This window comes from Capsella rubella, unplaced genomic scaffold (genome assembly GCF_000375325.1).
Source record: "Capsella rubella cultivar Monte Gargano unplaced genomic scaffold, Caprub1_0 scaffold_6, whole genome shotgun sequence".
In the NCBI taxonomy this organism is placed as follows: Eukaryota; Viridiplantae; Streptophyta; class Magnoliopsida; order Brassicales; family Brassicaceae; genus Capsella; species Capsella rubella.
In genome coordinates this window covers 6039118-6062055 of record NW_006238918.1, presented here as the reverse complement: position 1 = coordinate 6062055, position 22938 = coordinate 6039118, and the positions used below count along the sequence as shown (strand labels likewise).

Genomic DNA, 22938 nt, shown 5'->3' with positions numbered 1-22938 from the left:
ATGGGCCTTCCTCTGGTGAGGCCCAGGTCCAACACCACACAAAAACACAAATCAAAAGCCTCTCTCCTCTCAGCACAACCTTTTGCCCCAATCGTCTATCTCGCCCAATTGCCATTAATTTGAGCCGTCAATGTCGAACTCGAGACTCGTTATCAACTCGTTCTGATTTTGCATATCAGTCCTGAACGATCCAATCATATAATTCATTCATCAACTGTTTGTTTACACATCATCTTCTTCCTCTCGCCCCACCTCTGAAAGCGAAACCCTATTTTTCTTTTTCAAAAAATCAGAGAAAAAAAAAACCCTAAATACTGTCAGAGCCTACTTCCCAGAAACCAAAATCCGACTTATTAACCTTTTCCTGGATAAGATCATCGGAGTCTCTTCTCTGGTTCGACTGTGATGGGTGCGAGCCGTAAACTACAAGGCGAGATAGATCGGGTGCTTAAGAAGGTTCAAGAAGGTGTTGATGTTTTCGACAGCATCTGGAACAAGGTAATGTTTTTCCTCTCCTTCCACAATTTTTCTTATATTATTGATTGTTTTATTTGTTTTTGTTCGATTGTGCATCGATGATATGATAATGCAGGAAGATGTATAGAATTGAATTTCTAGATTCGCGTGTTAGGAACTGTGTATCATTTCAGCTTTGATATAGAATTGAGTTCACTGATTTGGGATGCGATTGTTGCTTTATGCATTGGCCCTTAGTCGAAATTTGATTTGCTATTTTTTTTTGTTTGTTATTTATAACTTTTTGTTTTTTTGTTTTGTGAGGTAAATTTTCCAGTGGAACTCAATATCGAGCTCCGTTTGTTTTTTATGCAGTGGAATGTGAGCAGAATGTTTGTTTTCGAAGCAGAAAAGTTTTTTACTGGACAGAGGAAAAAACACGGTTTCGGACTTTTTTGGTGTTTCAGGTATATGATACAGACAATGTTAACCAGAAGGAAAAATTTGAGGCGGACTTGAAGAAGGAAATCAAGAAGTTGCAGCGCTACAGAGACCAGATCAAGACATGGATTCAGTCCAGTGAGATCAAAGATAAGAAAGTCAGTAGCCTTCTTCATCTTCTACTCCTTTTTTTTCTTTCAAATTGACTAATGAGTCGACATAGCTCCCTTGCATTCTCTTAAATTTCACCTGCAAACCATAATCGGTAGATTTGTTTAATTGTCTCTGTTTTCTAAATTCATTGGGATGATTTCAGTATTATCATATTATAACTAAAGCTTTCCTAACTTCTGATATTTTTTCATTTGAGTAAGGTTCTCTGCACCGGTGGTTTTGCCTGTTATACTTTTTCTTATCCCTGGTTTCATAGATGCTGAAATTAGCAGCTTCATCTCTATTATCACTTTGATATTCCTTATATGGTTTTCTGTTTTGAAGGAAACTTAATACCCATTTGTTTTATTAGACTGAACTGAGCAAAATGTCTGTCACTTATCTTAGGTCAGTGCATCCTATGAGCAATCCCTGGTTGATGCTCGGAAGCTTATTGAGAAAGAGATGGAGCGGTTTAAAATCTGTGAGAAAGAGACCAAGACAAAAGCCTTCTCTAAGGAAGGACTGGGTCAGCAACCTAAAACTGTAAGACTTCTCTTCGTTGAATTATTTACATATTCCCCTAACTAATAATATAAGATTGATGTGTTTGAGCTGCTAATAATTGCTAGGAAAGATCTGTTTAGTCGTTGCTTGTATTGTTCATGTGAATATGATAAAGAGAATTTCAAATGCATTGTTCAGATTGCCAATTATATAGCAAAATACTTGCGTTCAATTTTTTTTCAGAGCAGTATAGTGGAAGCTGTTTTTTCTCATGTTCATATGAGATTTTGGACAAGGATGTTTATATGAACAATTTTTTCTTCTAACACAGCGTTGAATTCCTATAAAAACATTCTGGTTTTGTGAAATCTGTTGGGAGTCTCTGGGTGGGTATATATATTAGCCAAAACTCTTTTTGGCATTCTGGCTATTGATTTTTTCAGCTTCATCTTATATAGGACCCAAAAGAGAAAGCAAAGTCAGAGACAAGGGATTGGTTGAACAATGTGGTGAGTTGTTTTGGCGTGTTCTTGCCTATTTACTGCTTCTTGACCCCTCCCTTAGCAGAAACGTCAAAGAAGACTAATGTTAATGGTGTTTTCGAGATTTGATTGATGTACCAGGGAAACTAGGTATTTTGGTCCTTATGGATCATCTTCAGTTAGTGCTGTAGCTGATGCATTACTTATTTTCTTGATTTTGATAGGTGAGTGAACTTGAGTCGCAGATTGATAGCTTTGAAGCTGAGTTGGAAGGACTGTCTGTCAAAAAAGGAAAGACGAGACCACCCAGATTGGTAAGATCTGAAAGATATGCATCGGTATGCAAATGCTGTAGTTTCTTTTCTCATTGTTAATCATTCCATTTGGCTTGTTTTCCCCTTTCAGACTCATCTTGAGACATCTATTACAAGGCACAAGGATCACATAATAAAGTTGGAACTGATCTTGAGGCTTCTGGACAATGATGAATTAAGTCCAGAACAAGTAAATGACGTCAAAGATTTTCTAGATGATTATGTGGAACGAAATCAGGTCTGTTTTATATTTGCTTTTTTTTTTTATGCTCTGGGCTCCCTACATTAAAATATGCTGATATTGTCCTTACTTTTGTTTACCTTTTCTTTATCTAGGATGATTTTGACGAATTCACTGATGTCGATGAGCTCTATATCACATTGCCACTAGATGAGGTGGAGGGTCTTGAAGATCTAGTTACTGCTGGCCCCCTTGTCAAGGTATAGGAAGTGCTGTATCTGTCTGGCTAAAAAAGTGCAAGGATTTCAGGAATCAATTTGGAGTTCATGACATTTCCACTGTAATTACCAGTCATTTAGCTTTAAATTTAGAACTAACTTGACTTACATTTTTCAGGGTACTCCTTTGAGCATGAAGAGTTCTTTGGCAGCGTCAGCATCTCAAGTACGGGTAAGTATTCATATATCTCTTTTTGCTTGGGAGGTTTTTTTTTTATGTTTCTCAATGTTTGCGTTGTTTCAGAGCATAAGTTTGCCAACTCATCAGCAGAGTACTTCTCAAGATAAAACAGAGGATACATCTTTACCGGATAGCAGTGCTGAGACGGTTCCGAAAACCCCTCCCCCAAAGAATGGCACAGGCCTTAACTCAGCACCATCAACACCTGTTGGGGGACGTCCAAGTTTTAACGTGCCTGCTAGTAATGTTTCAAATGCATCAGTTGCCTTGTCAACTTCTATTCCTGCTCAAACTTCCACAGAAAGCATGGGAAGTTTGTCTCCTGTGGCTGCCAAGGAAGAAGACACAACAACCTTGCTTTCTCGTAAACCACCCTCATCTGTTGTTGATGCCTCGATGAGGGGCAATGGTAGAGTTGGTATTCCCAACCAGCCCCAACCAAGCCAGCCTCCGTCTCCAAGTCCAGCTAACGGGTCTCGCATTAGTGCAACATCAGTTGCTGAAGTCGCAAAGAGAAATATAATGGGAGTTGAGAGCAACATCCAACCTCTAACTTCTCCACTGAGCAAAATGGTATTGCCACCAACTGTGAAGGGTAATGATGGAAGTGTCTCTGATAGTAACCCTGGTGATGTTGCGGCTAGTATTGGTAGAGCCTTTTCACCATCCATTGTATCTAGCTCGCAGTGGAGGCCTGGCAGTCCCTTTCAGAGTCAGAATGAAACGGTGCGTGTTTTGAAATTCGATTATAATCCAAACGATACATGGGACATTTGCACTATATTTAAGTTGGTAGTCTGAGCAGTATCATGGCTTTACTTAGTTTTTCTCGTATCCTAACCAAGCTATTATGAGATGTATGCATAGGGCATCCCATGGGATTGGTTAAGGTTTATTGTTGTGAGGTTTGTTAGTTGCTACTGTCTTCTTTTTCTATGTTAAATATGCACACGTTTTTGGCTTTTAGGTCCGTGGGAGAACTGAAATTGCACCCGATCAAAGAGAGAAATTTTTACAGAGATTACAGCAAGTTCAGCAAGGCCATGGCAACCTCTTAGGCATGCCTTCTCTATCTGGAGGAAACGAGAAGCAGTTTTCTTCACAACAGCAAAATCCTCTCTTACAGCAGGTAGCATATTTTATTGTGTCTGTATTTTGTGTACTTACCACTTACCAGGGCTTCAGCTTGTTTGTTTTGAGTTGTATGGACTAATCTCATGCTTAATATTTCTCAAAACATTCCATCAAAATAAGAGATCATCTTTCTCATCTGTTTGTCAGAGCTCGGCCATCTCTCCTCATGGAAGCTTGGGAATGGGAGTTCAGGCACCAGGTTTCAATGTCATGAACTCTGCCTCCTTACAGCAGCAGTCGAATGTCATGACTCAACAATTGGGTCAGCAGTCTTCTGTTGCAGGTAAACTAACCATTTCATTTATGATATGACTGTGGATAGACCCTATTTCTGGTTTTAGTAGCTAACATCTATGTTAAGTTGGTAACATACAATCTAAGATTTATATTATTTGATAACAATCATTCTTTTGTAAGTTAACCACTTTGTGAAAGAATTCTACACAGTGGCAGTTACTTAAATCTATAGTTGTTAGAGCTCAGTTTTTGGATTCGAGTTTTTAAAGTACAGATGAAAGATATCAGCAAAATAAGGGACCTGTTCCTGATGTTTGTGCAGATATAGACCATCCCAGAAATGATGATCAACTGCAGCAAAACATACCTGATGATTCAACTTCCATAACAGCGTCAAAAACAATTCCAAACGAGGATGATTCTAAAGTTCTATTTGATACCCCGGTAAGCATAAATATATCTGTGCTCACAATTACTAGTCGTTAGTATCTCATTGACATATATTTTCCATCAGATAGTTTTTTGACAAAAAAGTAACGTGAATAAAACTATTCTGTCTTTGTTGGTGTTGGTGAGTGTTTTGATGTCATTCCTCGCTTAAACTTCACATATGCAATTCAATAGTGAATGTGGTCTATGGATACACATAATAATAGCTGGATTTTATTTAACCAAGCAAATAATTAAGGGCGGCCTCTTATCCTACCTACTTTGTTTTTTCCTGGTTTATCTTCAGTCGGGAATGCCCAGCTACATGTTGGATCAAGTACAGGTATCTAGCGGTCCTGATTTCTCTCCTGGACAACCCATACAACCAGGTCAATCTTCAAATAGCCTGGGGGTCATTGGACGGAGAAGTAACTCTGAATTAGGAGCAATTGGTGACCCTTCAGCTTTAGGGCCAATGCATGATCAAATGCACAATCTCCAGATGCTTGAAGCTGCTTTCTATAAACGTCCTCAACCCGCAGATTCAGAACGTCCTAGACCCTATACTCCGGTATACTATTGTTCTGAATTCAACTTGATAATATCCGCTTAAATTTCATATTTTCCATATGATTTTGAACAGAGGAACCCAGCAATCACACCATCAACATTTCCCCAAACACAAGCACCAATCATAAACAACCCTTTGCTCTGGGAACGTTTAGGAAGTGACGCTTATGGGACGGATACTTTGTTCTTTGCGTTCTACTATCAGCAGGTACCAAAATCTTGATGCTCCGTTCCATGTTTAATTTATTTTATTTTTTCCCCTCAGCCTTACCGACTTTCTTTTTTCCTGGGTTTGTTTAGAACTCATATCAGCAATATCTAGCTGCAAAAGAGCTGAAGAAACAGTCGTGGAGATACCACAGAAAGTTCAACACTTGGTTTCAAAGACATAAAGAGCCAAAGATTGCAACTGATGAGTATGAACAAGGAGCTTATGTTTATTTCGATTTCCAAACCCCTAAAGACGAGAATCAAGAGGGAGGATGGTATGTTCTGATTCATGTTTTCTGATGATGATAGGCTGTTGTTGTCATTAGAGATGATAATGGTAATGCTTTCTCTCTTATGTCTGTGTAGGTGTCAGAGGATCAAAAACGAATTCACGTTTGAGTACAGTTATCTTGAAGATGAACTCGCCGTATAGAAATAGAGAGAGATATATATATATATGTATGTATATACTCTTGAGCAAGTGCTATTTCCTGCCTCTATTCCTAGTCTTCGTTGCAATAAAACTACAGTAGTTACTTTTTAGTTTTAAAGTTTGAATTCTTCGTTAATGGACGACTCAGCTAAAACGACCCAATGTGCATGTACCGAAGATTGTGCATCGTCGGTTTAATAAAATCGAAAGAAAAAAAAAAGAAAAAAAAGAGCAATGAGCCTATGACTTGTGGACTAATTGAGTGAATATAGAGCTGTTTTAACGGATCGGTGAAATATGGACATAACAAGCACGTGGGTGGTGTCGTCTACGGGATTTGACCTGAAGAACGGCGTCGTTTTGCGTGCCATTCCCTTAGACCCCAAGCAATTTCACTTTGCGTTTTGCTTACAAACACTTCTCAAAATGACCGACCAAAGAAAAAGATATGCATAGATTAAGGAACCTCATTCCTCATATCATATGACCTCTATAGATCCACATTTATTACAATCATTATTCTATACTGTATGAATTTTTTTTTGTTTTCCCACAGGTGGCCAAAAACAGAGTAAACCCAAAATGAAACAAATCACCACCACCGCTATCATCATCGTCCTCTATATCACCATCTCCACCGTATCTTTAAACTCCGGTGATGTCTCCGCCTTGGGAGTCAACTGGGGAACTATGGCAACTCACCAGCTCCCTCCAAAGACGGTGGTACAAATGATGAAAGACAACAACGTTAAGAAAGTGAAGCTTTTCGATGCCGACACAAACACCATGGTAGCTCTTGCTGGCACTGGCATCGAAGTTATGGTTGCAATCCCTAACGATCAGCTCAAAGCCATGGGTAGCTATAACAGAGCTAAAGATTGGGTTCGAAGAAACATCACTCGTTTCAACGACGACGTTAAAATCAAGTAACAACTTTGATTTCTTTTTCACCTTAATTATTCATCGGTTTTGGATACTAAACTTTTAGTTTCTTTGCAGATACGTCGCCGTTGGGAATGAGCCCTTTTTGACAGCTTACAATGGATCGTTCATAAACGTAACTTATCCAGCACTCTTCAACATCCAAAAAGCTTTAAACGAAGCCGGAGTTGGAGATTTCATCAAAGCCACCGTACCTTTAAACGCTGACGTCTACAATTCTCCACCGGATAATCCAGTTCCTTCCGCTGGAAGTTTCCGTCAAGACATCTTTGAAGAGATGAAACTCATTGTAAACTTTTTAGCTCATAACAAAGCTCCTTTCACTGTCAACATTTACCCTTTCTTAAGTCTTTACCTCAGCAGCGACTTCCCTTTCGACTACGCATTTTTTGATGGCCAAAACACTGTCAGTGATAATGGCGTTATCTACACAAACGTCTTTGATGCCAATTTTGATACACTCTTGGCTTCGCTGAGAGCATTGGGTCATGGAGACATGACTGTTATTGTCGGCGAAGTTGGTTGGCCAACGGATGGTGACAAGAACGCTAATATCCCAAACGCAGAACGGTTCTACACAGGTCTGCTTCCAAAGCTAGCAGGCAACAGAGGAACACCTATGCGTCCCGGTTACATCCAAGTTTATCTTTTCGGATTCATCGATGAAGATGCAAAGAGTATAGCTCCTGGAAACTTTGAACGTCACTGGGGGATATTCAAATTCGATGGCCAACCCAAGTTTCCGGCGGATTTGTCAGGGGAAGGTCAGAAAAAGATCCTGAACGGAGCTCAAAATGTTCAGTACTTTCAAAACCAGTGGTGTATGTTAAACCCTGATGCCCACACTTTTAGCAACAATACTAACCAGCTAGGGGATAACGTGAACTACGCGTGTACCTTCTCTGACTGCACAGCTTTGGGGTATGGTTCTTCTTGTGGTAATCTTGATGAGGTCGGGAACGCGTCGTATGCGTTCAACATGTATTTTCAGGTGCATGATCAGAAGGCAGAGGCGTGTGACTTTGAGGGTCTTGCGATGGTCACTACCCGTAATATCTCACGAGAACAATGTAATTTCCCGATTCAAATCGGAGATCCAACATCGGGACATATTGATCATAAGCATAGGTTTGGTTCTATTACTGGGGCAGGTCTAATGAGTATGTTGGTGCTCTTTATGGCACTATGAGCTTTCCCATTTTGCTTCTTGGTTAGTTTTGGCATTGTTAATGCATTGTTGTATATTGCTGATTCTTGAGTCACCATCAAATAAAACATATATTGAATTCGATCACTAGCGACTGTAGAAACAGAACACAGTTTCGACAGAATCATAAAACATTGAAATAAAGAAAAAAAATTTTCTCTGTAATAAAATGTTTCAACAACCGAAGAAACCATATTCATTTAAGGAATGCACCATTAGCAACAATAACTTGCCCATTGATCCACTCACCACCATCACTAGCTAAGAAACCAACAACAGAAGCAATGTCTTTAGTCTCACCAAGCCTACCAAAAGGGCTATTCTCAATGATGTATCTCACCGTCTCCTCGCTCTTCCCGTCAAAGAACATCTCAGTCGCAACAGGCCCTGGAGAAACACAGTTTGCAGTGATTCCTGAACCTTTAAGTTCCTTTGCAAGAATCTTCACCATTGTTTCAACAGCTGCCTTTGATGCTGTGTAAGCTCCTTGCCCCGGGATTAGCGCTTCGGTTAATGACGATGTTAGCATTATAATCCTCCCACCGCCTCCACGTTTTAGCCTTTTCGCAGCTTCTTTACAGCACAAGAATGATCCTCTGGTGTTCACCCTGATTGAACAAACACAACAGTTCAAGAACCACTTAATTTGTGATTCTTGATTCTTAAGCAAGGTGCCGAGATCATTGATATTATATAAGTTTTTTGTTTACTTGAAGATGCTATCGAAATCTTCAACTGGAGTGTTGGCGATGGTAGGGTAATTGGGATCGAGGATTCCAGCTGAGTTAACCAGGATGTGTACCGGCGAGTTAAAGGCTTTCTCCGCCGCGTCGAAGAGAGACTCGACATGACTCGGCTCTGAGATATCGGCGCGGAACACGACGGCTACTGGTTCCGGACCAGTGCCGGCGGATGAGTTGATTTCAGCGGCGACCTGATCAGCCTCAGTGGATCTGGTGGTGTAGTTGATAACTATCTTGGCGCCGAGCTCGGCAAGGTGTATGGCTATGGCTCGGCCAATTCCACGAGATGAACCGGTGACTACCGCGACTCGGCCAGCGAGAGAGGGAACTGATGAAGCTGCAGCCATGAGGAACCAAATTGGTCAAACGAAATTTGACTCAGCTCCTTCGTTAACTGTGCAAGTGTAGAGTGTAGACTGTAGAGTATTATGTTTGACCGTAGAATTAACACGACGCCGTTTCACTAGTAGTAACTTTTCGTATCAGCTGGATGTCCCATACTTGAAGCAGATAGAGAAATGCAATGCCATTTCACCAACTGATCCTCCACTAACAACTTTGGCTCCTGATTCAGCAACTTCTTTTGTCAATTCTTCCACTTCAGCTTCCTCTGTTTTCGCATCCTTCTCTAGCTACAAGACCAACAAAAGAGGTCTCATCCGTATCATAACCGGATACCATCAGCCAAATTTATCCATTTGAGAGAATCAAAGGAACTTCTACAACGATATTAACTTGAAGTAAAGAAGAACACAACTGAGTATAGGATGTTGCTCATGTAAGAGAGAATCAAAGATACTTCTTATTGCAATGATATTAACTTGAAGTAAAGAAGAACACAACATGAGAGTATAGGATGTTCTTCTTATCTTCTACCACAACATGAGAGTATAGGATGTTCTTCTACAACATAACTACATATACATCAGTGTTATTTGAATCATACTGAAACATCTCCTTCTTCAACACAGGAAACAAAAACAATGAATCTGAAGACCTTCACAGTGAGCCAATAACTCCACAGTAATCCATTCCCTCAGATTTCAAAACCGGGTTTAAGCAAGTGTAACTTCCCGCAAAACCTTTGCTACATCCTCAGGGAAGACTGGGTTTATGTAACACCCTGTGCCAATCTCAAACCCACCAACCCCAGAAAGCTGAGGTACGATCTGTAAGAACCAGTGCGTATAAGGTAACTGAACTTCTTCGACCTTGAGGGGAGAAGTGTGGATCATATAATTATACGGCGGATCGTTTAGTTGCTTTGCTATCTTCTGGAGCATGAGTTTCAGAATTCCTCCAAAGTCAACAGCCTGTAAATTATTAAAATTAAGCAAGTAAGGTAATGATTCAAGGAACTTGCATTATATCTAACCAAATCATAATAAAACTTAGTCGAGGAGGCAAAAAGTAACCTTAATGTCGTCGAGATGATGGAAGTGGGAAGAATGATCCTTGGGAACAATCCAAACCTCAAATGGATACGTAGCAGCGAAAGGAGCAACGGAAACAAAATGAGACGACTCATCGATCACAAAGTGTTTTGATTTAGCTTCACAGAGACAACATTTCCCAGTCTCGTCGAAATATTCCTTAGTACCATCAAGGCGTGACGAAACTGTTGGAGGAACAACAGGTAGAGCCATTATCTGACTATGGGAGTGACTCATTGATGCTCCAGCTGACGCACCATGGTTCTTGAAGACCTTTTACGATGAATGTAACAATGTAAGCAACCCAAAGATTCACACATAATAACACAAAGCATTGATGTATAAACAATGGATAATGGTGCATTTCATTCCAGATTCACAGATACATTGAGGAATTTTAAATATTGAGTAACAATTTAGGATCTATGGAAACTAATTTACCTGAATGTAATTGATGGAATCATGTTGCGTGATCTGCTGGATCCTCTTCTTATACGCGATCAAGACATCCCCGATACCAACCGGATCGAGATCGGAGAGCTCAATCGAGTGGACAGGAGATTCGATCACCACGTCGTGGAATCCGAATCCGGCTATAGTCCGAACAGAAGCCGTCTCGCGTTGCGTCGATTGGGTCGCGAGATTCCTACTTAGAGCCGGGTACAGATTCTCGATGACCCGGAGTTTCCAATTCGGGTCACGATCTGGCACACGAAATATCTCCGGAGCACACTCGTGCTCACGACCGATGCAAAATGGGCACGAGGAAGGTTTGGGATTAGGGCTCTGAGGAGATTTGGATTTGAAATCAGTTGGTCTCTTGGCCCTGGCGGGAGAGAATATGACCCAGCGGTTAGTCACCGGATCTTTTCTGAGCTCAGGAGACTGAGCCTCGACCAATTCGCCGCCGTCGCCGCCGCGATTAGGGGTACGACTCGGTGACGTCATCTTTCTCTTCTGTTGTGATCTATAGCTTCGACACTTGTGCGATTTCGTTACCGTTGGCGCTATGGACAGAATAGGAATGGGTAACGCCGGTTCAATTAAACCGGAAACAATTGTGGTTAAGACGAATTCGAGCCGATTGGTTTCCAACAATTCTCGGTTTTATGGGTGTATTTGTAATCCAAACCGAACCGAAATCGTATATTCGGTTAACATGCCTTCCTAAATTTGCTTAGGGCATATTTCGCATATTTCATAAACTATCAGATTTTTTATAATCACATTAGTCAAAAACAAAGAAAGAAACAAAATATACGATCTGCAATATGAAACCGTCAAAAAATAATATCAATAAAAATGTATCAAAATAAAGATGGTTTTTGGTAGTATCTTAAAAACAGATTTTTTTGGTTCTCTATGATTATTAATCTTTATTATTTAGGTAAGTACGATTACAAAGCAAACCCGAAACAGCCAAGATTATACATTTTGCAATTTTTAGCCAAGATTATACAATGTACATACACTAATGGTCAATTTTAAACTTTAGCACAAAACATATTTAACATAATAAGGTTGTGGTTATTACACGAAAGGCCTTAACACGTGCGCTTTACTGGATACAACATACAAGTCCAATTATATAATACGTACGAACGAACAAATTGCTGAAATCATATGTACGTCTTAAATTAGTATTAATAAATTTTAAAAACCATGCGAGCAAACCGAAGTAAGCAGCAATATTGAGACCATTAACATTCGAGAACGACGAGAAGTACACCAAAGCTTTTTACTTTTATTTAATTTTTCAAAATCATATATTTAATTTCAAAAAATTCAAAAAGTAATGGAAAGAAAATAAAAATCTTTACCAAATATTTGCCAAGAATTTATATTTTTAATTTTGTAAAGTTGATCAATCCATCCAAGAAAAAAAATAAAAAAAATGGACCAAAAACAAAAAATTCTTCCCCAAATCTGCACCTCCTCTCATCTTCTTCAGCGTCTCTTCATCTCCAACTTCTCAATCTTCATTATTTATACAAAAGCCTGAAGCTCTCTCTCTCTCTCCATCTCTAGGTTTGCTTCCAGCTAGAAAGTTCTTACATTTAAATCGCCGTAAGTTGGAGAAAACCTTTGGTTTTTCTCATTCTGAATATTTCCAAGGAGATCTGAATTTTTTGGATCGATTTTATCCTCACCATAGTCCGATCATCGTTCCTTTTCAAGGGTTAATCCTAAATCCTTCATCGGGTATGATTTTTTTCACATCTGGAATTTTGATTCGGTTGTGTGTTGTTGTGTTTTCATGTTTTGTTTCATATGCTTTTTCTGGAAAGATCTTCACTTTTTTGGATGATGATCGAAACTGTGGCTTGGTTAAACTGTTTCTTTTGAATCTATGTCACTTTTATTTGCGTTTGTATGTTTCTGTGATGATGAGAATCACCTGATGTTTGTATTGATGGTGTTTGATCGATTAAATCGACTTGCTTGGTAAATTCTTTTGATGTGTTCGCCATCGTGTAACAGTAATGATGATCTTGATACTCTTGAGCCAAAGTTGATGACTTTATGGTGCTTGTGATTTTGATTGTTTCTCTGCTTTGATTGGAAAGTGTGTCTGTAAAAGGATGACAGTCAAGTGATTTGATGGGAAGACAATGCTCCCAGGGCAAGCCACTGTTTTTTTTATTCTATTACATTGTATTTACTGGCTATCACAATAGATTTGTATCTTCTCTTTTCGACTGTGAATGAAATGCCATTGATATTTGTTCCTTCACCTTTTGATCAATTACATTCTTACACTCTCTGCTGCCGCTGTTTATACTGCAGGTTAGCTAAAGAGGTATACAGAAAGAACAATATTTTCTTACTCTTTGTATGGAGTAAGAATGCCAGAGTTAAGAAGTGGAGCACGTAGATTGAGACAACCTAGCCCTCAGGTGATTGATCAGGCCGAAAATATTGAACTCCCTCCTCAGCCTGTAACAAGGAGAAGAGGTGGTGGTAGAGGAAGGGGTAACGCTGCAGCAAAAGCCGCTGCACCTCCAAGACCAACTGGTGCTGCCGGTAGGGGTAGAGGCATCAGGTTAATAGATTTAGAGGCTGAACCTTGCGAGATTCGTCCAGCAGTAGGTGAACCTGCTCTTAATCAAGTTGAAGGGGTAGCTGATAAGGATATCGCTATGGAAGGTGGTAGCGCAGACAAGATAGTTGGTGTAGAAGAAGATTCCAGCACAGCTCCAGTCCCTGAAAGGGTAAAATTATGCTGATCTTATGACATTCAAGTACTAGGCTTTCTGTTTGAGTGGGTATTGATTTTGATTTCATTTATTTGTATAGGTACAAGTTGGAAATTCTCCTGTTTATAAGACTGAGAGGAAACTCGGTAAAGGAGGCTTTGGGCAAGTATTTGTTGGTAGAAGGGTGAGTGGTGGCAGTGATAGGATTGGGGCAGATGCAATTGAGGTATGTTGTAAAGAAGCTTACTGAAGTGAAGATTCGTGAGGATTATACAAAGGAAGTCAAATCGTAAAAGAAAATTCTTGTGTTTTTCTTTTTTTTCAGGTGGCTTTGAAATTTGAGCACCGCAATAGCAAAGGCTGCAATTTTGGCCCACCTTACGAGTGGCAAGTGTACAAGTAAGACTTGCTTGCATTTTATCTGAATTTCTTGCCAAGTTTCTGATCAACTAATTTGTCATCTCATCTGTTTCTTTTTTCCTCTTGTTGTAAAGTACGCTTAATGGTTGCTATGGAGTTCCTGCGGTGCATCACAAGGGTCGTCAAGGCGATTTTTACATTCTTGTATGTAATATAGTCTGAGCTTTATTAGATTTACTTTGTGATTAATTGAGTTATTATGTATTGAGTAACGTTTTAATAAATATTTCAGGTCATGGACATGCTTGGTCCGAGTCTCTGGGATGTTTGGAATTCTTCGGGACAATCGTAAGCACTCTTCGTTTTCCACCACACTTTAATCTGTTTGCAAAAAATATCATATGATTCATGTTCATAACCTGTGGCAGGATGTCTCCAAACATGGTAGCCTGCATTGCAGTTGAGTCCATATCTATTCTTGAGAAACTTCATCTGAAAGGGTAAGTATATTTTTGATAACTTCTTGACAAATAGGTTCATTCATTTCGCAAAAAAAATTACATTTTAATGTCACAATTTGCTTTCCTTGACCTGATTGTCTTGCTATGTTCCCTTCCCCTGTCAACTAGGTTTGTCCATGGAGATGTGAAGCCCGAAAACTTTTTACTTGGTCAACCGGGGACAGCAGATGAGAAGAAACTGTACCTTATCGATCTTGGTCTTGGTGAGTTTGTTATTATATTTTTTGAACAAACTTTAAAAATTAGTACTAGTTTCTTCTCTTATGTGTCTAAACGTTTAATGGGATATTAATATTGGTTTTCTTATTTGATCTTTGTATTAGTATTGACATACTTTTCTTTTGTTTCAGCATCGAGATGGAAAGATTCGCACTCAGGCCAGCATGTTGAATATGATCAAAGACCTGATGTGTTCAGGTATGTTATTAGTGTATGTTTTTGTTCTTTATATATAAAAATTTTCATATCTTTTTACATGTTTCTTATGTTACACATGCAGGGGAACAATAAGGTATGCAAGTGTTCATGCGCATCTAGGTCGTACTGGAAGTCGGAGAGATGATCTAGAGTCATTGGCTTATACTTTGATTTTTCTCTTGAAGGGAAGACTACCATGGCAAGGATATCAGGTCTGTCTTTAATTCTCTACATGATCTTACAAATAATATCTGATTCATTTTCCTCATTATTACTGTTAGTTTTGTGTTATAATCTTTTACTGGTTTTTGCAGGGTGACAATAAGAGCTTTCTTGTTTGCAAGAAAAAGATGTCAACTTCTCCTGAACTTATGTGCTGTTTTTGTCCACCCCCGTTTAAGTTATTCCTCGAAGCAGTTACTAACATGAAGTTTGACGAAGAGCCCAACTATGCAAAGCTTATTACAATATTTGATTCTCTTATTGAACCATGTGCTCTATCTAGACCAATTAGAATTGATGGGGCTCTTAAGGTTGCTGGCTTTTTTCCGTTCTTATGCTTAATTATTCAACTATTATAAATATTGTTGAAAGTGCTGATCTTGCTTCTTTTGGTACGTAGGTTGGGCAAAAACGAGGAAGATTGCTTCTTAATTTAGAAGAGGATGAACAGCCAAAGAAGAAAATCAGAATTGGTAGTCCTGCTTGTCAGTGGATCTCCGTCTATAATGCTCGTCGTCCTATGAAACAGAGGTAAAATTTGCATATACACTTGAAAGTTTCGAAAACCTTAGTTCATCAAATTTCTCACTACGGTTTAATGTCATTCTCCTTTGTCTAGATATCACTATAACGTTGCGGACTTGAGGCTGCACCAACATGTTCAGAAAGGTAATGAGGATGGCCTTTTAATTAGCTGTGTAGCATCATCCGCTAATCTCTGGGCCCTCATAATGGATGCTGGGACTGGATTCACTTCTCAAGTTTATGAATTGTCAATGGTCTTCCTTCACAAGGTAATAATTGCTTGAAGCAACATTTAGGAATCAATCAATATTGCAGTAACTCACCCTTTGTTTTCATTTTGGCAGGACTGGATAATGGAACAATGGGAAAAGAACTACTATATCAGTTCCATAGCTGGTTCAGATAATGGGAGCTCGTTAGTTGTTATGTCAAAAGGTTGGTTTTAATGGTAGTAATCTTCAAATTGCATGTGACAGTTAACTATAACAGTGGCATGCTTACATAATAACCTTATAACATGAAGACTTCTTTACTTATTACTACTTGTTACAAATTGGTAGGTACTTCTTATACTCAGCAATCTTACAAAGTCAGCGACTCATTTCCTTTCAAGTGGATAAATAAGAAATGGAAAGAAGATTTCCATGTAACCTCCATGACAACTGCTGGGAACCGTTGGGGTGTGGTAATGTCAAGGAACTCGGGCTTCTCTGATCAGGTAGGTTTCCATCTGTTAACCTTAAAAGCATTTTTGACATTTTCCTATAGAACATTCTGACATCTCCCCTGATAATCTTGTTTGGTTATTGCGTGGAAAGGTCGTGGAGCTTGACTTTTTGTACCCCAGTGATGGAATACATAGGAGATGGGAAAGTGGGTACAGGATAACGTCAATGGCAGCAACTGCAGATCAAGCAGCTTTTATATTAAGTGTACCAAAACGTAAAATGATGGATGAAACTCAAGAGACTCTTCGCACCACCGCCTTTCCAAGCACTCACGTTAAGGTTTGTTTCTCCAGTTTTGAACAGAAGTAGGATTTATGGTTTGGTTCCATACACTAAATTAGGACTTATACGGTGTTGGTTGATATTTCCAGGAAAAATGGGCTAAAAATCTGTACATTGCATCAATATGCTTTGGAAGGACAGTGTGCTGAGATAGATAGCATCAGATGTGTTCTGTTGCAATTGGAGCATAAGGATCAGAGTACGATCAAGAAAAGGAGAAAGCAGACGCAGCCTGGTTGTTGAATGTAATGAAATGGATGCGTCCTCGTATGTATGTAGAAGTATGAAAAGATAGAAACGAAGGTAACAGCGAAATTGAATTAGTAATAGAAAGTTTTGAGGGCTTTTTAAAGCCTTCAAGTGTGCTTTTTTTCTTTTTGGGTTATCTTTTGCGTTGTTTGATGCGTCTATAGGTTTCTTTCAACCTTTATATTTAAGTGTCTAATAAGTGAAATGTGAGAAAGGCAAACCAAACTTAAACCAACTTGAGCATAAATAAATAAATAATTTCTAATTTAATTCCATGTTATTCAAATCTATTTAATTTTTTAAAATTTTAAAAAAAATTGTAGACCAATTCAGCTCAAAGAAAGATTGTATTATTTTTGTTTAATTTCTGAAAACCCTAATACGTAGACGAGTATATATGTATTATTATTTTGATCTTTTTGGTTTTAAAAAAAGTTGAAGTAGCTACTTATTGTGCACTCCAATTGCTTCCCTCGCTAAAACCCTAAAAACCTCCAAGGAGCAGAGCGCTGCCTGTTAAGAACAAAAAAAAAGAACGATGAGACCACCACGTGGCGGCGGGAACTTCAGGGGAAGGGGAGGAAGAGATGGCGGCGGACGTGGTCGTTTTGGCGGCGGTGGACGTTTTGGTGGCGGAGGACGTTTTGGTGGTGGTTATCATGACGATGGACCTCCCAGCGAAGTCGTTGGTTCGTTTTCTAATCCTTTTTGAAGATTCTCATTCTTGCTTTACCGATCAAACCTTGACAAAGTTCTTAATGAGCGTTTGTTATTATTTGATTCATCGTTAGAGTTGAGGTTTTGTGACAAGTTTTAAAAGTTAATTGAAAGGATCAAACTTGTGAATTGTCTATGGTTATGATAAAGTTTGTTTCTTTGGATATATGTACAGAAGTTGCAACCTTTCTCCATGCTTGTGAGGGAGATGCTGTGACCAAGCTATCGAATGAGAAAATCCCACATTTTAATGCCCCAATCTACCTACAAAACAAGACCCAAATTGGGAGAGTAGATGAAATCTTTGGTCCCATTAATGAATCTGTATGTGTTATCTTTCTATCTCTGTTGCCTTCTTCTTTTTACTGGCCCTTTAACTAATATCTAATAATGCATTGGTTCTTACTTTTTCAGCTGTTTACGATCAAAATGATGGAAGGTATTGTAGCTACCTCTTATGCTCCAGGTGAGAAGTTCTTCATTGACCCTCGGAAGCTTTTACCTCTTTCAAGATTCCTTCCTCAACCAAAGTAAGCTACACTTCCTAAAAGATAAGCTCGTTTCTGATATTTACACTTGTTGAGTTACCAATTCTTAGAACAAACATGTTCAACTGTTCGAAAAAGTCTGTGACAAAAGTCTTGTTCTGTTCTTCTTGCAGGGGCCAATCAGGAGTCCGTGGTGAAGGAAGAGGTGCTCCCCGTGGAAGAGGAAGAGGTGCTCCCCGTGGTAGAGGCGCTCCCCGTGGTAGAGGTCCTGGATTTCAACCAAGAGGTGGTTTTCGTGGAGCCTTCAGAGGCCGAGGGAGAGGATAGATTCATAATCTATATAATAGCCTTATTGTTGTAATTCCTCCTTTTATCTTTGGATCGTGAAAATGTTTTCTTAAGAAGCATAATGATAGTAATCGTTACTCAGATTCTAGTTTTTGATACTTGGCTTTATGAAATGAGTAAAAAAGTTCCATCAATTATTTGAGCTCAAGGTTTTATTACATACAGAAGCATCATCTGGTCATAAACACAAATCTGTTAACTCAAGGAGACGTCTAAGCCAAAGTAGGAGTAGAAAAAAAGAACAGTAAAGGTTGACTCGTTTTATTAAGGAGATTCATAAAGATCAGAGTTATCTTAAGCTCCCCAGCCTCTGAGAATGGTAGCCTGAGCCACACGATTAACACCGAGAGTGAAAGCTCCCATCCGGAGATCACAGGAGTGAGTTTTGCACATCTCTTTCAAGTCCTTGAAAGAGCGAGTCATGTAAGTCTTTAGCTCATCATTCACCTTCTCTTCTTCCCACATAAACCCTTGTATGTTCTGCACATTATCAGAAAACAACTTATGTAATGATCAAAATATCAGTTTGGTTCGGGTACTTGGTAACTGACAGTGACTCATACCTGAACCCATTCGAAATAACTGACAGTGACTCCTCCAGAATTTGCATATATGTCTGGGAGAATAACCACACCTTTCTTACTTAAGATCTGTAACACAAGAGTCTATATTACAGATCCTTAATGAGAATTTCCGAAGTAAAAGAAGAGGACAATATAGAAACCTCATCAGCGTCTGGATCAGTTGGATGATTAGCAGCTTCTATGATGAATTTTGCTTTAATGTCATTCGCATTCTCCCTTCAACCAAACCCCACTTAATATAGTTTTATAGGAAGTTTCAACAAAATGAAAGTTTGTATAGTAGCAAAAAAGCTTGAACCTGTTAATGACACCACCAAGTGCTGCAGGGACTAGGATATCACAATCCTCAACCAATATGGAATCTGGATCGATCGGATCCGCACCTCCAAACCCTTTGACACCTCTGTGTTGTTTTGTATGGTTGAGCAAGGCCGGGATATCAATACCGTCCTTGTTCTTGATAGCTCCGGTAATGTCACTCACTGCAACAATCTTCCCACCCTTTTCACTTATCAGCTTTGCCGCCCAAGAACCCACATTACCAAATCCCTAAAGAACCAACACTTTAACCCCGGATGAGAAAAGTCTCCCTGGCTCGCAAGAAACTACAATAAAGAAAGATATTCAAAAACATCACCTGGATGACAAAACGCTGCCCTGATATGGTCTTTCCGTGCTCGTTAAGCAACGCTTCGGTTCCAAACATCACTCCTCTTCCAGTAGCCGCGTCTCTACCTAGCGATCCACCAAGATCCTGGCTCATAAACATCATTTTACCACTCAGCTAACTTATACCAGTGATTAGCAACACAATTACCGTGGTTACTGTTACTTACAATGGGCTTTCCAGTCACAACTGCAGGGGAGTATCCATGAAACTTAGAGTACTCATCAAGAATCCAAGCCATTGTCTGCAAATTCACCACCAAGGTAAAAAAAATGACCCACGAAGAACAAAAGCTTACTAAAATCGTTTTGGAGAGAGTTAAAAAAACCTGAGGACCAGTGCCCATATCTGGAGCTGGAACATCAGTTTGAATCCCAATGAGATCATGAATCTTCTGAGTGAAAACTCGAGTCAACCGCTCGAGCTCGGAGATACTAAGCTTGCTCGGATCACAACCAATCCCTCCTTTGGCTCCACCATAAGGAATCTTAGCCACTGCTGTTTTCCAAGTCATGAGCTGAGCCAATGCGTTCACTTCATCAGGATCAACCTCCAAGGAGAGAATAACGTAATAACCGGTTAGCATCATACCAAACCGAAATTGTATACTGGTTTGGGAAGAAGAAAAGTCGAGAAAACCTCGGGATGATATCTGATTCCACCTTTCATGGGACCTCTTGCATTGTCGTGTTGAACTCTGAACCCAACGAACGATGCTAATGTCCCATCGTCTTTCGGTATTGTACATTCCACCTGCAAAAGTAATTACAAAACCGGTTGATCAAATTGGTTCCGTCCGGTTTATTGATTCAGTAACAGGATCCGCGAATAGCGGGTCGGGTTTCGAAATGCCCCGAAACATTCAGAAATCATTATTTCCACTCAAAATCCGCCGCGAAGAATTAACTCCGGGCGCCGGAAAAAAGCACAAATCAGCCGATCAAAGTCAATTTATATTAAGAAAGTAGTGAAAACCTTGATTTCACGGAAGGGGATGAGAAGACTTTTCTCGAGCTTAGAATCCAAACCAAGAAGCCTAGAAGCTAACTTGAAGTTTCTGTTTGTTGCTGCTAAAGCATTCATGGCTCTTCTTCTTCTTCTTCCTTCAGCTTTTTCTCTGGTGTACTTTTACTTTTATGAGCTTTGATCAGAACGCTGTAATAAACAAAGAAGACTGTTAGAAGGGAAGAAGATTGGTGTGTCAGTGTTGTTAAGTGTGTCTTTATTTATAATAAATGTAAATAAGGTGTCTGAGTGATCACATATACATATGCACGTGATCGATGCTTGGGTAAGATTCAGTGGAGGGTGGAGCTGATTAAGGCAATTTCAAAACCCCAAGAGACAATAATTGTGTGATTAAAGGTTATGTATTTTCATTTCAATTTCTTTTAAAAAGTATGTTACAAAGATATACTTTTGATAAATTTAGACAAACATCCTTTAAGTTAACTGAAGAGTTTTTTTGCCCTCTAAAATAAGAAATTAAACTAAGTACAAATCTTTATCTATCTCTTTATAGTAGTTCTGGGATCAACTAGACATATTTCTTTGGACACTAATCATTTTGGGGACTTTTGAGTTCATATTTGGGATGTCACTGGAGATTTGTTTCCTCTCCCCATTAATGTAAATAAATAGTTTGAGATAACAAACATTGTGCTATGTTTTATGTCAGAGAATAATTTAAGCTAAAATAAAGAACATTCATAAAACGTTGCATATGTTTTATTTGGGCATCTCTGGCTATAGAGATTATATTCCTAAGTGAAATTAGTGGTGAATGTGACACATAATACTTCTTTTGATTTGGAAAGAGATATGGTTGCATCGTCATCTTCGCATCAACTCGTAATTTCTTTGATTTTTCGACATTGGTGTTTGTTGACTTGTAAACAAACAATCTTATCCACTATGTTTTCTTTTGTCATCCCAACTTAATAATATGCGTCCAAACACACATGTACGGATTCACCATTTTATTTCTTTTGCTAAGAGTTTATAAACTATAGTTTTAGTTGGGATACCATTGTCACCCATGAAAGATTTCTTAATTAAAAAAAAACTAACATAGGCTATTGAACATTTCAAGAGATGTATCTTATCTAATTGTGTGTGTGTGTGTCTTTTTTTGTTGGTCAGTATTGGTGTTGGACTAGTGGTGAAGTCACACTGTAGAAGACAAAGTTGTTGAAAGAGAAGTAAACAAAAAATACAAAGACATGTGTATTGGCCTATGATGCAGCCTAGTAGTGGCTTAGGCTTTCATCTCTTATAACACGTATCGAAGATACTCTAGTTTGCTTATGAATGTTCTACATATCATCAACTAAAAAATTTAATGCCTTTCTGACTTCAAAAAGACTGAGTCGTTTGCATAAATCTATGCAGCCACAGGCCCACAGTCTGCAGAACCCGGCCCACATTGTTGTAACACATGTTGAGGTAATATCCAAAACTAAGTAATGATCAATTGATATGTCATTCTACGGTTAACAAAACAAAACAAACAAGAAACTGTTGAAGAACATTGAGCAAATGTATAATCGCTAACAAATGCTAGAAACAAAACAGAGGATTCGTAGGTGTTATCTAAAACGCATATTACAGTCGTCTCTGCCTCTATAGGTTTCTTCTTTTACCTACCATCCGTAGATTGTTTATAAATTATATAGTAAGTGTCTTGCATATTGCACTAACATGTAGAAATTATCAAATCATGGCAAAATATAACAATGGGCTCAATCAATCAAATTTACAAGAAAGTTCTAACGAAACACTCCATTAATATATATAATGTCGTTCTATGAAAAACGAAAGAAAAGATGAGAGCTCTTACAATGAGCTGAAACTCTCATTGTGGTTTGGCAAAACATAATAATAGTCATTCAGAAGATCAGATCCAAGTTCTATCAGGTTGCCAAATATGTTTAACTGCAATTCCGCGAAACTTGATTTATTGATGAATAATACACTTATACACAACATAGCACGATCCATTAAAAACTCATTCCTGTGTATATAAGCTCACCAGCATCCGTAACACCCTTCAGATCTAAACACTTTATCTGAAGGGTTACATGATCAAGTATTACATGAGCGTGTGTATACGTTATTTTAGAAGTTGGTCAAATAGTTTAATGATAGTGTGTTAATTTAAAACAGGTTACATGATTCTTTAATATAGGATCTGACATCAAATCTTCATATGGTTAAACTCGAATCAACAAGATAACCAAATGAATTATGGCTAACTAAAAATATAATCCCGTTGACACATCACATCACCCATAAAAAGATGG

At 38.8% G+C, this 22938-nt stretch overlaps 7 protein-coding genes across 9 annotated transcripts; 4 read left to right on the top strand and 3 right to left on the bottom strand.

Moving 5' to 3' along the window:
- Positions 1–104: 104 nt before the first annotated feature.
- LOC17884474 (general negative regulator of transcription subunit 3) lies at positions 105–6142 on the top strand. 3 transcript variants are annotated; one of them, XM_006287000.2, is made up of 17 exons: positions 106–498; positions 832–837; positions 924–1055; positions 1459–1596; positions 2016–2066; positions 2264–2353; positions 2445–2591; positions 2690–2794; positions 2931–2984; positions 3057–3719; positions 3961–4122; positions 4275–4410; positions 4687–4808; positions 5101–5364; positions 5437–5571; positions 5664–5848; positions 5940–6142. In XM_006287000.2, exons 1-17 carry the CDS (start codon positions 406–408, stop codon positions 6004–6006), a joined length of 2550 nt encoding a protein of 849 aa, XP_006287062.1. In that variant the 5' UTR covers positions 106–405; the 3' UTR covers positions 6007–6142. The 3 variants fall into 3 exon arrangements, with proteins under 3 accessions (XP_023636230.1, XP_006287062.1, XP_006287061.1); XM_006286999.2 differs by lacking the exon at positions 832–837; XM_023780462.1 differs by lacking the exon at positions 832–837 and having other exon boundaries at positions 105–498; positions 2931–3719.
- A 407-nt stretch (positions 6143–6549) lies between these two features.
- LOC17884194 (glucan endo-1,3-beta-glucosidase 8) lies at positions 6550–8242 on the top strand. The gene is made up of 2 exons (XM_006289634.2): positions 6550–6932; positions 7006–8242. Exons 1-2 carry the CDS (start codon positions 6589–6591, stop codon positions 8135–8137), a joined length of 1476 nt encoding a protein of 491 aa, XP_006289696.1. The 5' UTR covers positions 6550–6588; the 3' UTR covers positions 8138–8242.
- Positions 8243–8284: 42 nt separating this feature from the next.
- LOC17882908 (NADPH-dependent aldehyde reductase-like protein, chloroplastic) lies at positions 8285–9374 on the bottom strand. Its single transcript, XM_006288421.2, has 2 exons — positions 8866–9374; positions 8285–8763 (listed from the first exon to the last, which is right to left on the bottom strand). The coding sequence occupies exons 1-2, from the start codon at positions 9243–9245 to the stop codon at positions 8352–8354; spliced, it is 792 nt and encodes a 263-aa protein (XP_006288483.1). The 5' UTR covers positions 9246–9374; the 3' UTR covers positions 8285–8351.
- Positions 9375–9677: 303 nt separating this feature from the next.
- On the bottom strand, positions 9678–11326 carry LOC17883730 (ADP-glucose phosphorylase). Its single transcript, XM_023780632.1, has 3 exons — positions 10773–11326; positions 10314–10604; positions 9678–10211 (listed from the first exon to the last, which is right to left on the bottom strand). Exons 1-3 carry the CDS (start codon positions 11277–11279, stop codon positions 9954–9956), a joined length of 1056 nt encoding a protein of 351 aa, XP_023636400.1. The 5' UTR covers positions 11280–11326; the 3' UTR covers positions 9678–9953.
- An 889-nt stretch (positions 11327–12215) lies between these two features.
- LOC17882759 (casein kinase 1-like protein HD16) lies at positions 12216–17102 on the top strand. The gene is made up of 17 exons (XM_006287127.2): positions 12216–12533; positions 13119–13543; positions 13629–13754; positions 13854–13927; positions 14023–14092; positions 14181–14236; positions 14317–14388; positions 14518–14612; positions 14760–14826; positions 14909–15038; positions 15141–15359; positions 15449–15579; positions 15668–15842; positions 15918–16008; positions 16134–16291; positions 16392–16580; positions 16673–17102. The coding sequence occupies exons 2-17, from the start codon at positions 13178–13180 to the stop codon at positions 16730–16732; spliced, it is 2079 nt and encodes a 692-aa protein (XP_006287189.1). The 5' UTR covers positions 12216–12533; positions 13119–13177; the 3' UTR covers positions 16733–17102.
- Positions 17103–17282: 180 nt separating this feature from the next.
- On the top strand, positions 17283–18519 carry LOC17883309 (H/ACA ribonucleoprotein complex subunit 1-like protein 2). The gene is made up of 4 exons (XM_006286633.2): positions 17283–17521; positions 17725–17873; positions 17964–18079; positions 18211–18519. Exons 1-4 carry the CDS (start codon positions 17371–17373, stop codon positions 18362–18364), a joined length of 570 nt encoding a protein of 189 aa, XP_006286695.1. The 5' UTR covers positions 17283–17370; the 3' UTR covers positions 18365–18519.
- LOC17883508 (glutamate dehydrogenase 1) lies at positions 18499–20845 on the bottom strand. The gene is made up of 9 exons (XM_006287796.2): positions 20612–20845; positions 20276–20389; positions 19965–20186; positions 19806–19880; positions 19607–19723; positions 19268–19518; positions 19110–19185; positions 18949–19035; positions 18499–18865 (listed from the first exon to the last, which is right to left on the bottom strand). Exons 1-9 carry the CDS (start codon positions 20717–20719, stop codon positions 18680–18682), a joined length of 1236 nt encoding a protein of 411 aa, XP_006287858.1. The 5' UTR covers positions 20720–20845; the 3' UTR covers positions 18499–18679.
- Positions 20846–22938: the final 2093 nt, after the last annotated feature.

Coding starts and splice junctions, on each gene's coding strand:
- LOC17882759 (XM_006287127.2), top strand. CDS start 13,178: ATGCCAGAGTTAAGAAGTGGAGCACGTAGATTGAGACAACCTAGCCCT. Junction 13,544..13,628: donor CAGCTCCAGTCCCTGAAAGG/GTAAAATTATGC, acceptor TTATTTGTATAG/GTACAAGTTGGAAATTCTCC. Junction 16,581..16,672: donor TTCCAAGCACTCACGTTAAG/GTTTGTTTCTCC, acceptor TGATATTTCCAG/GAAAAATGGGCTAAAAATCT.
- LOC17882908 (XM_006288421.2), bottom strand. CDS start 9,245: ATGGCTGCAGCTTCATCAGTTCCCTCTCTCGCTGGCCGAGTCGCGGTA. Junction 8,764..8,865: donor GATTTCGATAGCATCTTCAA/GTAAACAAAAAA, acceptor TTGTTCAATCAG/GGTGAACACCAGAGGATCAT.
- LOC17883508 (XM_006287796.2), bottom strand. CDS start 20,719: ATGAATGCTTTAGCAGCAACAAACAGAAACTTCAAGTTAGCTTCTAGG. Junction 20,390..20,611: donor TCCCCTTCCGTGAAATCAAG/GTTTTCACTACT, acceptor TTACTTTTGCAG/GTGGAATGTACAATACCGAA. Junction 19,519..19,606: donor GGCAGCGTTTTGTCATCCAG/GTGATGTTTTTG, acceptor TTGGTTCTTTAG/GGATTTGGTAATGTGGGTTC.
- LOC17884194 (XM_006289634.2), top strand. CDS start 6,589: ATGAAACAAATCACCACCACCGCTATCATCATCGTCCTCTATATCACC. Junction 6,933..7,005: donor AACGACGACGTTAAAATCAA/GTAACAACTTTG, acceptor GTTTCTTTGCAG/ATACGTCGCCGTTGGGAATG.
- LOC17883730 (XM_023780632.1), bottom strand. CDS start 11,279: ATGACGTCACCGAGTCGTACCCCTAATCGCGGCGGCGACGGCGGCGAA. Junction 10,605..10,772: donor ATTCCATCAATTACATTCAG/GTAAATTAGTTT, acceptor TCATCGTAAAAG/GTCTTCAAGAACCATGGTGC. Junction 10,212..10,313: donor ATCATCTCGACGACATTAAG/GTTACTTTTTGC, acceptor AATAATTTACAG/GCTGTTGACTTTGGAGGAAT.
- LOC17884474 (XM_023780462.1), top strand. CDS start 406: ATGGGTGCGAGCCGTAAACTACAAGGCGAGATAGATCGGGTGCTTAAG. Junction 4,123..4,274: donor AAAATCCTCTCTTACAGCAG/GTAGCATATTTT, acceptor TCTGTTTGTCAG/AGCTCGGCCATCTCTCCTCA. Junction 4,809..5,100: donor AAGTTCTATTTGATACCCCG/GTAAGCATAAAT, acceptor GTTTATCTTCAG/TCGGGAATGCCCAGCTACAT.
- LOC17883309 (XM_006286633.2), top strand. CDS start 17,371: ATGAGACCACCACGTGGCGGCGGGAACTTCAGGGGAAGGGGAGGAAGA. Junction 17,522..17,724: donor ACCTCCCAGCGAAGTCGTTG/GTTCGTTTTCTA, acceptor ATATATGTACAG/AAGTTGCAACCTTTCTCCAT. Junction 18,080..18,210: donor AGATTCCTTCCTCAACCAAA/GTAAGCTACACT, acceptor TTCTTCTTGCAG/GGGCCAATCAGGAGTCCGTG.